The following is a 16,087-nucleotide window of genomic DNA, read 5'->3' on the forward strand; positions in this document are numbered from 1 at the left end:
AATAAGAAGATATCTCTAGAAAGATATCCAGGAAGCAATGATCACCTCCAGGCAGGAAAACTGGGTACCTGAGAAACAGGGAGAGGAGGATCATTTTGTATGTTCAAATATCATATATTTTGAATTGTGTACTACTGAATTTACTTCCCATTTAACAACACTTTGAGGATGCAATCAGCCAAATCCTGAATGTGGGAAATTTCTCAGGATAAATGATCTGGCTTCTTCAACAAGCAAATAGTTTCTCAGAAAAGGAGGGAGGGAAAATATTACAGACTTGAAGATATAGAAAACATCAATCAAATGTAAAATATGCACTTTGGGTGGATACAGGTTTGAACCAACTTGAAAAAGAACTTTTGGGGGACAATGAAGAAGATTTGAATATGGACTAGCTATTAGAGGTATTAAAAAATTATTGTCAATTTTGTTAGGTATGATGAAAGCTGAGCACCAAAGAATCGATGCTTTTGAACTGTGGTGTTGAAGAAGACTCTTGAGAGTCCCTTGGACTGCAAGGAGATCCAATCACTCCATCCTAAAGGAAATCAGTCCTGAATATTCATTGGAAAGACTGATGCTGAAGCTGAAACTCCAATACTTTGGCCACTTGATGTGAAGAACTGACTCATTGGAAAAGATTCTGGTGCTGGGAAAGATTGAAGGCAGAAGGAGAAGGGGACGACCGAGGATGAGATGGTTGGATGGAATCACCAACTCAATGGACATGAGTTCTAGTAGCCTCCAGGAGTTGGTAATGGACAGGGAGGCCTGGCGTGCTGCAGTCCATGGGGTCACAAAGGGTCGGACACAACTGAGTGACTGAATGATCATGGTCCTATAGTTATGGTGTTTTTTAAGGTCCTTATCTATTACAGATAGATACTAAAGTTTTTACAAATAATATGATGCTGGAGATTTGCTTTTAAGTATTTCAGCAAAAAATAGTAACAAATGAAGTAACTGAAGGAATGAATAAAGGGGACAGCAGATAAAACAAGACTGGCAAAATGCTGACAATTCCTGAAGCTGGATTAACAGTTCCATAACAGTTCCATTAACAGTTCTACCCTTGTGGATGGTTGAAATTTTCATAATGAAAAGTTTAAATTAAAATTTTAAAAGTAATTATTCCAGCCGGCTAGGATGACTAAGGAGCAAAGTGTCACAGAGGCAAGGGGTCTGCGCTGAGTCCCGAAAGAGAACGAGGGGGCAGAGGGCCTTCCAGGCTGAGCAAAGATACACAGATCTATCACGCACCTCTCTCTGTCTATCACACACCTCTCTCTGGAAGAACTGAAGGTATCTATCATGCTCAGTCGCTCAGTCATATCTGACTCTGCAGCTCTCTAAACTCTAATCCACTAGGCTCCTCTGTCCATGGGATTCTCCAGGCAAGAATACTGGAGTGGGTTGCCATTTCCTCCTCCAGGGGATCTTTGCGACCCAGGGATCCAACCTGCATCTCTTGTGTCTCCTGCCTTGGTAGGAGGATTCTTTACCACTGTGCCTCCTGGGAAGCCAAAAGATATCTCTACTTGACCCCAAACTCAACTTACATCCCACACAAGTGCCCTCTTGCTTAATCCCCCAACTCTCTGGGACATGCAGGCAAAGCACCAAAATCAACTACCCTCTTCCAAATGAGACCAGAGTGTGTGGTCGACAGCACCACTCAGAGGCCTAGAGCAGGGGTAGCCTTCAGAGGACAGGAAAGCAACGAACCTCTTTCCATTGGGTTTTGCCTGATGAGGCAGTTTGGAAGCCAGCTGAGTTATCAGGGACAGCCTGCCTTCTGCCTTCCTGAGTCATCGCAGACACTTGCGTTCCCCGGGGACACACACCAGCCTCCCCAACAGCACCTTTTAGATTTATAACCTGAGAACCAGGGGGTCCAGCCTCATGGCAGCCTGGCAGCCCACCCCCTGGGTGTTAAAATAGCTCCCCTCCTTCCTCCCAAGCCACCTGCCTCAATCCCCAACCCATCCCCTGCCCACCTCCAGCTGCACACCAGAAGCTTGCTGGCCTTGCAGTCATCTCTGGACTTATCTGGCCTGGCTCAGATGGGTCCCACAGGTCCTTACCTTGGATCGAAGCTGCAGGTATTCCTCTGAGCCATAGGGGACACTCTTCAGGGATGTAAGATAGTCGTAACTGATCACAGCTGTCTGTGAACCAAGAAAGAGGAAGGCTTAGCACCAGACATCAAATATTACTCCACTATCCAAGGCCCACATCACCAGGCCCCTGACACAGGTGGCATGTTCAGAGAAGCAATCCCATCTCGTAGAGGCCCTGCCCCCAGATTCTCGTCTAGCTGGTTTCTCCCTATTAGTCAAGGCTCTGCACAAATACCACCCCTGCAGAGACCCTCAATCTAAAGAGATCCCCACCCACTGGGAACTCCCAATTATTTATCATGACAAACCACCATCCAAGGTTACCTTGCTCATTGGTTTCCTTGTATATGGACAGTCTCCACTTCACTAGAAATTAAGCTCTATAAGCACAAAGGCGTGTCCTTCCTATTCATCATTGTATCCCCTGCATCCTTCACAGTGCCAAGCACACAGGTGAGTGCTCAACAAATACTAGTTAGATGAATGCTGTTGGATAAACTTATCCCATCTCTCTGTATCACAAATAAACACCATTTCATATTTATCTTTGCTCTAACAGCATAAGTTTTAAATATAGGTCCCTTGGTCAAAACTCCAGAAGAGGTTCCCTTATGTTTGATGAATCAGCAAGTTACAGGCTCCCAGGGATCTCAGGTACAGAGGAGCCTTGAGGGTTGCTGAGCCCAAACCTGCCTTTTTAGAATTCAGCAACTGAGGCCCTTAGAAATTAAGGGGCTTAACAAGGCTGGTATTAAGAAGAGTCCTTTGTCTATATTCCCAAATCCATTCCTTTGTCTATACTCCCAAAGTTTCATTCCATTCCATATATACTTACTGAATACCAACCGCTAGCAAGACCCGGCCTGAGTGGTCCACAAGGATAATTAAGACCAGAGCCCTGCATTATGCTCAGTGAAATAAGTCAGACAGAGAAAGACAATACTGAATGATATCACTTAAATGTGGAATCTAAAAAATACAACAAGCTAGAGAATATAAAAAAAGAAGCAAACTCACAGATACAGAGAACACACACACTGGAGTGTGAAATCAAGTGGGCCTTCAGAAGCATTACTATGAACAAAGCTAGTGGAAGTGATGGAATTCCAACTGAGCTATTTCAAACACTAAAAGATGATGTTGTCAAAGTGCTGCGCTCAATATGCCAGAAAATTTGGAAAACTCGGCAGTGGCCACAGGACTGGAAAAGCTAAGTTTTCATTTCAATCCCAAAGAACAGCAATGCCAAAGAATGCTCAAACTATCATACAATTGTGCTCATTTCACATGATCACACAGTAATGCTCAAAATCCTTCAAGCTAGACTTTAGCAGTACATGAACAGAGAACTTCCAGATATACAAGCTGGATTTAGAAAAGGTAGAGGAACCAGAGGTCAAATTGCCAATATCCATTGGATCATAGAGAAAGCAAGGTAATTTCAGAAAAACATCTATTTCTGTTTCACTGACTATGCTAAAGCCTTTGACTATGTGGGTCACAACAAACTGTGGAAAATTCTTAAAGAGATGGAATACCAGACCACCTTACTGTCTCCTGAGAACCCTGTATGCAGATCAAGAAGCAACAGTTAGAACCAGACATGGAACAATGGATCGGTTCAAAATTGGGAAAGGAGTATGTCAAGGCTGTATATTATCACCCTGTTTATTTAATTTCTATGCAGAGTATATCATGCAAAATGCTGGGCTAGATGAATCTCAAACTGGAAACAAGATTGAAAGGAGAAATATCAACAACCTCAGGTATGCAAATGATACCACTCTAATGGCAGCAAGTGAAGAGGAATTAAAGAGCCTCTTGATGAGGGTCAAAGAGGAGAATGAAAAAGTTGGCTTAAAACTCAATATTCAAAAATTGAAGATCATGACACCCGGTCCCTCACTTCATGGCAAATAGAAAGGGAAAAAATGGAAGCAATTTTTTTTTGGAGCCCTAGATTTTATTTTTGGGGGGCTCCAAAATCACTGCAGACAGTGACTGCAGCCATGAAATTAAGACACTTCCTCCTTGGAAGAAAAGCTATGACCAACCTAGACATATTAAAAGGCAGAGACACATTACTTTGCCGACAAAGGTCCATCTAGACAAAGCTATGGTTTTTCCAGTAGACATGGACAGATGTGAGAATTGGACCACAAAGAAGGCTGAGCACCAGTGTTGAAGAACACTCTTGAGAGTCCCTTGGACTGCAAGGAGATCCAACCAGTCCATCCTAAAGGAAATAAGTCCTGAATATTCATTGGAAGGACTGATGCTGAAGCTCCAACACTTTGGCCACCTGATGCAAAGAGCCGACTCATTGGAAAAAACTCTGATGCAGCAAGGATTGAGGGCAGGAGGAGAAGGGGGCAACAGAGGATAAGATGGTTGGATGGCATCCCCAATTCAACGGCAAGAGATTGAGCGAACTCCGGGAGACAGTGAAGGACAGGAAAGCCTGGTGTGCTGCAGTCCACAGGATTGCAGAGTCGGACGCAACTTGGTGACTGAACAATGGCAGAGAGAAGAGGGAAATAGGGAAGGGCAGAATCGGGGAAGGGGATTAACAGGTACGAACTATCAGGTATAAAATTAGCTACAAGGATATATTGTACAACACGAGGAATATAGCCGACATTTTTAAATAACTATAAATGAAGCATAGCCTTTAAAACCTGTGAATCACGATATTGTGCACCTGTAACTTATATAATATCATAGAGCAACCATATTTCAATAAGAGGATTTTTAAAATATCACTCCCCCTCAAAAAAAAAAAAAAAAAAAACACAGGCCGGTTTTTTTTTAAAAAATATATGCCCCAGTGAATCTAAAATAACCTCAAAAAAAATTTCAAAAGAAAAAAAAAAAAAAAGAAACTAAGCCAAACAAAAACAAAAATCAAGTGCCCTAAATGCAATGTGATATCCTGGAGTAGATCCAGAAACAGAAACAGAATAAAACTCTTCAAATCTAAATAGAACCTGGAGTTTAGCAAATAGCAATGTACCAATGTTACTTTCTTAGTTTTCATAAATGTATCATGGTCACGTAAGATTTTAATATTACGGGAAACTGGATGAAGGGCATATGGGCACTCTGTACTATCTTTCCAACTTTTCTATAAACCTAAAATGACCCCCAAATAAAGCACTTATTTAAAGAAGAAAAGAACACACAACCCAGTGGCTGGTTTATATAGCACTGACTTATACCTTCATCCCTCCTCTCTGACTATGCAGATTCCTAAGGTTCCATCCAACACTGCTTCCCCTAAGACACGCATCCTGACTCCCAGCCCACCGGACTCACTCCTGTGTCTGAGGTCCCACAGCAGCCATCACCTGAGTCATGCAGCTTGACACAATCCCAGGCTTTAGACTGTTTTTCTGACCCATCCACGTGTGGACACTCCTCAACCAGAAGCTCTTTCAAGACAGTTCGTTTCTACCCCTGAAGGCTATAAGACAATGTTGGGCTCAGAAAGGGCCCCTAGCAAGCACGTGGGAATCGTTGCATAATCCATGGCCTGTGTATCTATTTGCTTATCATGAGCTATGATAAGTTCTAGTTTACCTTAAGGAGCAGGCCCCATGTCTGAGCCAGGCTGGGGAGAAGACAGGACAAGGCTGAGTATTAAAAGAAATGATTAGACAAGAGCCCAGACAGACTGTGCTTCGGAGTATATATCTATACCAAGGGGAGGAATGCGTGAGCTCATCCTGCAACAGACCAAGGAGGAGAGAAGGCGTGAAGCATGTGGCCACCTGCCCACCACGGAGCAATTATACAGCGCTGTCTGCAGGAGCCGCCTTCAACAGAGGTTCAGAGGGCACCATCACACCAGAACATGTCGCTGAGCCACTGGAGAAAACCTCCAACGGTCAAATATTCAGCTCTGCTTCTCTTAGTCTGGGGCTTGGGGCACATCCCCAAAGTTCTTTCAGGCCCCGACACTCTGAATGTGAGCCCTGCGTCCATCATGAACTGTTCCCAGGAGCTCACTGGAGGCAGACCAAGTTTTCGGCTAGGATTTAATCAAAGCTGCAAACGCCTCTTTCCCTGTGTGTTTGCTGAGGAGACCGCCTGATGAGTCGGTCTCTAAAATAAGATGTGGAAGGTTCTGCAAAGATAACTTTCCAGAACAGAGACCCTGGGCAATCCCACTCTATGCTTAACTTCAGGATGGCAGAGGTTGTGTGAACAGGGATACAGGGCCGGGGGGGGGGGGGGGGGGGGGGCAGTGCACCTCCATGACGGTGCAACTGGGTAGTGGGGGCTTTGCACACGTGGATCGCCACATAGGTGTGACTGGCGAGTCCATCGGCCACACGCATGAACACCTGCAAGCAGTGCTGCGGTCCCTCTGCCCCTCCCGAAAGGAGAAGAACCTACCGTGGCCACTGCTCGGCCCACCCTGACAGCACCAAAGTCGCTGGGGTCCAAGTACTTGTTGCTGTAGAGGCAGATGCCAGAGGCAGCGAGAGCCACGCTGGTCCACGAGGCGAGCTTGAGAGCCCTTCTGGCCATGTCCCCAGACCCTGCAGCGGGAAAGCAGAGAAAGAGGAGCAGTTAAAGAGTGTCACGGAGCCAAATTCAAATCCGGACTCTGCCACTTAATAGACTGTACGATTTGGGGGTCATTTTCTCAACCTCACTGCATCCACATTGCCTCATTTGAGAAACGTAATGATACCTACCTCAAAAGTTGCTGGGGAAGCACTTCCTGGTCGTCCAGTGGTTAAGAATCTGCCTGCCAATGCAGGGAACAAGGGTTCGATCCCCAGTCCCAGAAGATGCCACGTTCCAAGGGGCAGCTAAAGCCCATGTGCCACAACGACCAAGCTGTGATCTAGAGCCCCAACTACTGAGCCCACACGCCGCAACGAGAGAGAGCTCACGCGCAGTGCAGCCAAAACAATATAAACTAAAAACTAAATTTCAAAAAAAATAGTTGTTGGGATAAAATGAGATCACGTGTATGAAATGCTGAGCACAGTATCCAGCACGGGTCAATGCTCAAAGCTGTTCTTCCTTTCACAGCACCAGGCACTGTGCTAGGCACTAGGGAGAGAGCCAAGAGAACAAAGTTCTTAATACTCTAGAGGGGCTGGCAGATCATAAGGTGTGTATTAGAAGAACGGCAGGCAATCAGCGCCGAAAAGAAAATCAAAGCGGATAAGAAAAAGGATGACGAATATGTAGTCAAGCATACTGCTTTAGATAAGAGAAGCGAGAGCATGGTAACTTCTGTTACCTGAAAACTATTATTATACCACTAAGCTCGCACAGGCATCGTCAGCCCTCTCGGCCCAGGCTGGAAGGGGCCACAGCCAAAACGGCAGTTGCTCAAAAGCTGCCAGGTAAGCCTTCCACATCTGATCAAATTTCAAACTATTTCTTTTGGATGGAATATAGACAGCCCCTTTTCTAGACAGTAAGCTCCTTGAAAGACAACACCATGGCTGTTATCACTTCGTCCACTCCCAGTCCCATAGGCTGCTTTACGGCTCAAGGTCCCCCTGCAGATATGCTCTGATTAACCAAACTCACAGTTCCACTCAGCTGAACCAAGTGGGCTCCCAGCTCTCTGATACGTCCCCAAACTACTTGTACTGCTCAGTCCACCAAGTGGCTGCACAGTCTTTGAGGCCACTGTACCCAACAGGCACCTTCCCCTTCAATTCCGAGGAACATTCCATCTAACATCCTTGACCACAGCTGCAGCTGCCAGTGAAGAAGACCCACCCAGGAGAAGTGCCACCACCAAGCCACCTGAAAGTAAAAATCTGGCACAGACATGGAGGGGGAAATTTCCTTGCAACAGGAAAATTTAGGTCATCTCCCCATTTGTTTCTGCTCTGGACTCAGTCTATGACCATCCCCTCCCTGATCTGTGCCTCTGATTCCCCTCCATATGGAGACAATTGCTGCAAATAGCCTTGTCTCCACTTTCTTTAAAGTCAGTTTTGACTCATGCCTCATAATATAGTCACAGATTTTTTTTAAAGTATCCACAGGGACAGCTTTTTCCATTCTTTTACTTTCAACTTACACTTTATACTGTCTCTCTAAATAGTATATAGTGGGTTTTGTCTGTTTGCATTTAATATAGTCACTTATGTATTCCAACTTAATTTTATCATCTTCTGCGCTTTCTATTTTCCTACCTGTTCTGTGTCTTTTTCTCTCCTTTCTTGACTTTTTGGGACCCAGTTCTTTTTATAATCCCATTGTTTTTCCTTCTGCAGTCTTCTTTTCCTAGCCAACATTTCTAAAGTGTGGTTAGAAGAACACTTGCAAAAAATATCAATCTGGGTGCCATTTCAAAAATGCAGATTTCTGCTAGACTCACAGACCCAGAAAACAAACCAAAAGGGGAAAGGGTTGGGAAGGACTAAACTGGGAATTTGAGATTAACAGAGACACACTACTATGTATAAAATAAACAACACGACCTACTGCATAGCACAGGGGACTATACTCAATATCTTATAATAATGTATAATGGAAAAAGAATCTGAAAAACAAAAATATGCTTAAATAAATCACTTAGCTATACACCTGAAACATCGTAAATCAACTATATTTCATTAAAAATTAATAATGATAATGATGTATCAGTGAAAAAAAAAGGAAGATTTCGGAAGCCCACCCTTGGGCCCGCTGAATCAGCACCGGGGGTAGGACTTGGAAATCTGCATTTTAATAGGAAACATAATGGCTTATTTTTATGCAAAGTTTGAGAACCATTCTTGTTAATATTTCATCTTTAATAGAGGCTTCATGTGTTCAAATTCATCAGTGAAACCATACCCCCAAACAAGCCTTCCAAGTTTATCCTACCCATTCACACCCCAGATGACTGCATTCACCCCAGGAGGATGACTGCAAGCAATTATTTTTAAAGGGATAATTTAAGAAACTCATTTCTTTCACCAAACACAAATGTTCTGGCCCGACTCCTGGGATCAGTTCCTAACTCTGCAAGTAAGGGGTTTGTAGATAAAAAGAATAAACTAAACCACGCTTGCAGTGTCCCCTTTACCCCATCCCTGTTGTTGTTCAGTCCTGTCTGACTCTTGGTGACCCCATGGACTGCAGCAAGCCAGAACTCCCTGTCCATCACCATCTCCTGGAGCTTGCTCACACTCATGTCCATTGAGTCAGTGATGCCATCCAGCCATCTCATTCTGTCATCCCCTTTTCCTCCTTCAATCTTTCCCAACATCAGGGTCTTTTCTAATGAGTCAGCTCTTTGAATCAGGTGGCCAAAGTATTGGAGTTTCAGCTTCAGCATCAGTCGTTGTAATAAATAGTCAGGGTTGATTCAGTTCAGGATTCACTGGTTTGATCTCTTGCAGTCCAAGGGACTCCCAAGAGTCTTCTCCAACACCAGAGTTCAAAAGTATCAGTTCTTCTTTATGGTCCAACTATCACATCTATACATGATTATGAAGCTAGTGGAGGTGATGGAATTCCAGCTGAGCTACTTCAGCTGGAAATAGCTTTGACTACACAGACCTTTGTGGGCAAAGTAATATCTCTGCTTTTTAATATGCTGTCTAGGTTTGTCACAGCTTTTCTTCCAAGGAGCAAACGTCTTTTAATTTCATGGCTGCAGTCATCATCCGCAGTGATTTTGGAGCCCAAGAAAATAGTCTCTCACTGTTTCCATTGTTTCCCATCTATTTGCCATGAAGTGATGAGACTGGATGCCATGATTTCATTTTTTGAATGTTGAGTTTTAAGTCATCTTTTTCACCCTCCTCTTTCACTTTCATCAAGAGGCTCTTTAGCTCCTCTTCACTTTCTGCCATACAGTGGTGTCATCTGCATATGAGGTTATTGATATTTCTCCCAGCAATCTTGATTCCAGCTTGTGCTTCATCTAGCCTGGCATTTTACATGATGTACTCTGTATATAAGTTAAATAACCAGGGTGACAATATACAGCCTTGACATACTCCTTTCTCAGTTTGGAACCTGTCTGCTGTTCCATGTTTGGTTCTAACTGTTGCTTCTTGACATGCATACAGGTTTCTCAGGAGGCAGTTAAGGTGGTCTGGTGTTCCCATCTCTTGAAGAATTTTCCACAGTTGTTGTGATCCACATAGTCAAAGGCTTTAGCATAGTCAATGCAACAGAAGTAGATATTTTTCTTGAATTCTCTTGTTTTTGCTATGATCCAACGGATGTTGGCAATTTGATCTCTGGTTCCTCTGCCTTTTCTAAAACCAGCTTGAACATCTGGAAGCTCTTGGTTCACATACTGTTGAAGCCTGGCTTGGAGAATTTTGAGCATTACTTTGCTAGCATGTGAAATGAGTGCAATTGTGCAGCAGCTTGAACATTCTTTGGCATTGTCTTTCTTTGGGATTGGAATGAAAACTGACCCTTTCCAGTCTTGTGGCCATTGCTGAGCTTTCCAAATTTGCTGGCATATTGAGTGCAGCACTTTCACAGCATCATCTTTTAGGATTTGAAACAGTTCAACTGGAATTCCATCACCTCCACTAGCTTTGCTCATAGTGATGCTTCCCAAGGCCCACATGACTTCACATTCCAGGATGTCTGGCTCTAGGTGAGTGATCACTCCATCATGGTTATTTGTGTCATTAAGATCTTTTTTGTATAGTTCTTCTGTGTATTCTTGCCACCTCTTCTTAATATCTTCTGCTTCTGTTAGGTCCACACCACTTTTGTCCTTTCATGTGCCCATCTTTGCATGAAATGTTTCTTTGGTATCTCTCAGTTCAGTTCAGTTCAGTCGCTCAGTCGTGTCCGACTCTTTGCAATCCCATGAATCGCAGCATGCCAGGCCTCCTTGTTCATCACCATCTCCTGGAGTTCACTCAGACTCACATCCATCAAGTCAGTGATGCCATCCAGCCATCTCATCCTCGGTCGTCCCCTTCTCCTCCTGCCCCCAATCCCTCCAGCATCAGAGTCTTTTCCAATGAGTCAACTCTTCTCCTGAGGTGGCCAAAGTACTGGTATCTCTAGTTTTCTTGAAGAGATCTTCAGTCTTTTCATTCTATTGTTTTCCTCTATTTCTATGCATTGTTCACTTAGGAAGGCTTTTTTATCTCTCCTTGCTATTCTTTGGAACTCTGCATTCAGATGGGTATACCTTTCCTTTTCTCCTTTGCCTTTCACTTCTCTTCTTTTCTCAGCTATTTGTAAGGCCTCCTCAGACAGCAATTTGCCTTTTGCATTTCTTTTTCTTGGAGATGGTTTTGATCACCACCTCCTATACAAGGTCACTAACCTCTGTCCATAGTTTTTCAGGCACTCAGTCTATCAGATCTAATCCCTTGAATCTATTTGTCACTTCTACTGTATAATTTAAGAGATTTGACTTAGGTCATACCTAAATGGCCTAGTGGCTTTCCCTACTTTCTACAATTTAAGTCTGAATTTGGAAATATGGAGTTCATGATCTGAGCCAGAGTCAGCTCCTGGTCCTGTTTCTGCTGACTGTATAGAGCTTCTCTATCTTCAGCTGCAAAGAATATAATCAATCTGATTTCAGTATTAATCATCTGGTGATGTCCATGTGTAGGGGTAGTCTCATGTTGCTGGAAGTGGTTGTTTGCTATGACCAATGCATCCTCTTAGCAAAACTCTGTTAGCTTTTGCCCTGCTTCATTTTGTACTACAAGTCCAAACTTGCCTATTACTCCAGGTATCTTCCTACTTTTGCATTCTAGTCCCTTATGAAGAAAAGGACATCTTTTGGGGGGGGGGGGGTTAGTTCTAGAAGGTCTTGTAGGTCTTCATTGAACCATTCAACTTCAGCTTCTTTGGCATTAGTGGTTGGCTATCCCTGGTTCCTTTCAGATGAGAGAGAGCACCATGGTTGAGAATAAGCATACCAGAATCCAGTGGCCTGAGTCTGAGTCCCAACACGCTCTCTTACACTGAGTCCTGTGACCTTGTCTATACCATGGGGGTGATCAAAGCCATGCCTACCTGATGAGGTGGTGAGGAATGAGGAAATATTTAGCAAGGGGCCACCTACACAGCAAGAACACAGTAGAAGCCAGTATTGTAAGGGAATCTTGGACCAAGAAGAATTTGGGAGGGGTCAAGAGGAGAGAGGAGAGCCCAGCCCATAATGTGTCCTCCCAAGCTCCGAGAAAGCTTCACAATGGAATCCATCTTGGCTGAGAGATGCACACCCAACTAGGAAGGACCCTGAGTCAGACCAGATACAGGCACAAACAAGATGATTGGCCAGAGACAACCCAGAAAGGTATCCCAACCTCCATAGAACCTGAGGCTGCAAGCCACCTGGCAGCGCAGTTCTCCTGGATTCCCTTACCTTGGTTCCCTCTGCTCAAACACCACTTTTCAATACAGCCCTTTGGTTTGTCAGTACGTGCATCTCTTCAGACAATTCACTTCCAAGTTAGACAAGAGCCCACTCCCAGGCCCTGGAAGGGGTCCCTTCCAGTAACACTACGACCACCACTACCACCACCACTGTGGGCTATTTCCTTGCCCAATGGCAGGCTTAGTAAAGCGTCTTATTACTCCCCAGTCCATCAACTTCTGCATGCCCCACTTCTAACATTTTGGCAGTCCCCCACCTAACCCCACCTTTTCGCCTTGCTCTCTACAGCCTCAGCCCGCAGTATCTTCTATCAAAAGGGGCAGTACACTCGATGTCCCTCCACCTTGTTTCTGCCAAGACGCAGGCTCCCAGCTGAACCCGGAAGCAGGCCTGAAATTAGGCTGTGCCCTCAGGTCCTCACCCACCTTTCTCCTTTGAGATCGTCAGTTCAAGGAGGCCCATGAGGACCATCCTTGTGGGCCCTGAAGAAAAGCTGACACTGAGAAGGTGGTATAGAGCAACCAGGGGTCAGGAACTCAGCCTCTGGAGCCCGGAAGAATCCTGGCTCTGCTGCCCACCAGTTCTGTGACCTTCACAGCCTCTTAGACTCTGATTTACAAAAAATGCTCTCGGAACTCCTTTGAACTCCTGAGGGCCACTCAACTTCCCTGGCAGGTTTTCTGCCTGCTTCACTCACACATCTTCCCGTTGTGACCTTTCACTTCTGAAGGTGGGAAAAAATAAGCATTTTTGAAAACAGTCTTTAGAAGACCCCGTAATGGAGGTTTTTTGAGGACACAATTTCTCCAGGAATGGAAGAAGCAGATGGAGATCGATTATGTATTCAGTGCAGGACTGAGGGTGCCTTCATCAACCTTACTGACTACAGGAACAGAGAGACTTGGTACTTGGATCTTAAGGATCTTAAAACGACTGAATCCTGGCAAAAAGACCCAGAGATCAAGCCCTGAGCCTTTGGAATGGGAGCACTGACTCCAAGACCCTAGACTACCCTAGACTACCAGAGAACTAACCCTCAGTTCAGTTCAGTTCAGTCGATCAGTCGTGTCTGACTCTTTGGGACCCCATGAATCGCAGCACGTCAGGCCTCCCTGTCCATCACCAACTCCCGGAGTTCACTCAGACTCACGTCCATCGAGTCCGTGATGCCATCCAGCCATCTCATCCTCTTCCGTCCCCTTCTCCTCCTGCCCCCAATCCCTCCCAGCATCGGGGTCTTTTCCAATGAGTCAACTCTTCGCATGAGGTGGCCAAAGTACTGGTATTTCAGCTTTAGCATCATTCCTTCCAAAGAACACCCAGGACTGATCTCCTTTAGAATGATTTGGTTGGATCTCCTTGCAGTCCAAGGGACTCTCAAGAGTCTTCTCCAACACCACAGTTCAAAAGCATCAATTCTTCGGCGCTCAGCTTTCTTCACAGTCCAACTCTTCACATCCACACATGACGAAAAACCATAGCCTTGACTAGACAGACTTTGTTGGCAACGTAATATCTCTGCTTTTCAATATGCTATCTAGGTTGGTCATAACTTTTCTTCCAAGGAGTAAGTGTCTTTTAATTTCATGGCCGCAGTCACCATCTGCAGTTATTTTGGAGCCCCAGAAAATAAATTCTGCCACTGTTTCCACTGTTTCTTCATCTATTTGCTATGAAGTGATGGGACCAGATGCCATGATCTTCGTTTTCTGAATGTTGAGCTTTAAGCCAACTTTTTCACTCTCCTCTTTCGCTTGCATCAAGAGGCTTTTTAGTTCCTCTTCACTTTCTGCCCAACCTTAGAGAGTATCAAATAGTGAGAACTCACACAAAGGAAACCACCTGAATACAAGACCCAGCATGAACCAAACACCCTGTGCGGGATGCCTCATCTAAATAACAAACAAAACAAAAATACAAACCCAATCATCAGACAGGATTATCACCTCACTCTCGTTGCCCATCAGAGGAAAAACAAACAAAAAAACTCAGCACAAATCTCACCCTATACAAAGCTTACATAAACCACTGGACCAAACTTAGGAGGGCAGAAACCAAAAGGAAAAAAGAATTCAACCTTGAAGCCTAGGAAAAAGAGACCTCAAACACAGTAAGTTTTAAAATAATAATAATAGTGAAAAGGCAAGGAAATACTACAAAAATGAAGGAACAAACTAGAAACACAAAAGTCCAAACAAATGAAAAGGTAATAGGCAAACTGTCTGAAAAAGAATTCAGAATAATTATAGTAAAGATGATCAAAAACCTTGAAAATAAAATGGAGAAAATACAAGAATCAATTAACAAAGACCTAGAGGAATTAAAGAATAAACATACAGAGACAATCACAACTACTGAAATTAAAAATACTCTAGAAGGAATCAATAGAAGAATATCTGAAGCAGAACAAATCAGTGAACTGGAAGATAAAATGGTGGAAATAACTTCTGAAGAGCAGAATAAAGTAAAAAGAATGAAAAGAACTGAGGATAGTCTCAGAGATCTCTGGGACAATATCAAATGTACCAACATTCGAATTATAGGGGTCCCAGAAGAAGAGAAAAAGAAAGAGTATGAGAAAATTTTTAAAGAGATTATAGTTGAAAATTTCCTCAACATGGAAAAGGAAATAGTCAATTAAGTCCAAGAGGAACAAAGAGTCCCATACAGGATAAACCCGAGGAGAAACACACCAAGACATATACTAATCAAACTAACAAAGACTAAACACAAAGAAAGAATATTAAAAGCAGGAAGAGAAAAACAACAACTAACATACAAGGGAAACCCCATATGCTTAACAGCTGATCTTTCAGCAGAAACTCTGCAGGCCAGAAGGGAATGGCAGGATATATTTAAAGTGCTGAAAGGGAAAAATCTACAACCAAGATTACTGTACCCAGCAAGGATCTCATTCAAAATTGATGGAGAACTAAAAAGCTTTTCAGACAAGCAAAAGTTAAGAGAATTCAGTACCACCAAACCAGCTTTACAACAAATGTTAAAGGGATTTATATAGTCAAGAAATACAAAGGAAAGAAAAAAGATTTACAAAATCAACCCCAAACAATTAAGAAAATGGCAATAGGAACATATATATCAATAATTACTTTAAATGTAAATGTATTAACTGCTCCAACCAAAAGACACAGACTGGCTGAATGGATACAAAAACAAGACCCATATATATATGCTGTCTACAAGAAACCCACTTCAGACCTATAGACACATATAGACTGAAAGTGAGAGGATGGAAAAATACATTCCATGCAAATGTGAAGCAGAAGACAGCTGGAGAAGCAATCCTCATAACAGACAAAATAGATCTTAAAATAAAGAAGATTACAAGAGATAAGGAAGGACACTACATAACGATCAAGGGATCAATCCAAGAGGAAGACATTACAATTGTAAATATCTATGCACTCAAGATAGGAGCACGTCAATACATAAGACAAACATTAACAGATATAAAAGGAGAAATTGACAGTAACACAATAATAGTAGGAGACTTTAACACCCCACTCACACCAATGGACAGATCATCAAGACAGAAAATTAATAAGGAAACACAAGTCTTAAATGATACATTAGATGAGATGGATCTCATTGACATCTTCAGGAT

The 16,087-nt window shown here is 43.4% G+C and overlaps 1 protein-coding gene across 2 annotated transcripts in view; it reads right to left on the reverse strand.

Moving 5' to 3' along the window:
- ADCK1 (aarF domain containing kinase 1) overlaps positions 1–16,087 on the reverse strand; it is a 138,694-nt gene that overhangs the window by 108,644 nt on the left and 13,963 nt on the right. The window contains exons 2-3 of one of the 2 annotated variants that reach the window (XM_040225992.1): positions 6,519–6,664; positions 2,085–2,168 (exon numbers count right to left, since the gene is read on the reverse strand). In XM_040225992.1, coding sequence (XP_040081926.1) covers positions 2,085–2,168; positions 6,519–6,653 — 219 coding nt within the window. In that variant the 5' untranslated portion in view covers positions 6,654–6,664. The remainder of the gene's footprint in view (positions 1–2,084; positions 2,169–6,518; positions 6,665–16,087) is intronic. The other variant, XM_040225994.1, reaches the window with a different exon arrangement.

This window comes from Oryx dammah, unplaced genomic scaffold, assembly GCF_014754425.2.
Source record: "Oryx dammah isolate SB20612 unplaced genomic scaffold, SCBI_Odam_1.1 HiC_scaffold_26, whole genome shotgun sequence".
Lineage (NCBI taxonomy): Eukaryota > Metazoa > Chordata > Mammalia > Artiodactyla > Bovidae > Oryx > Oryx dammah.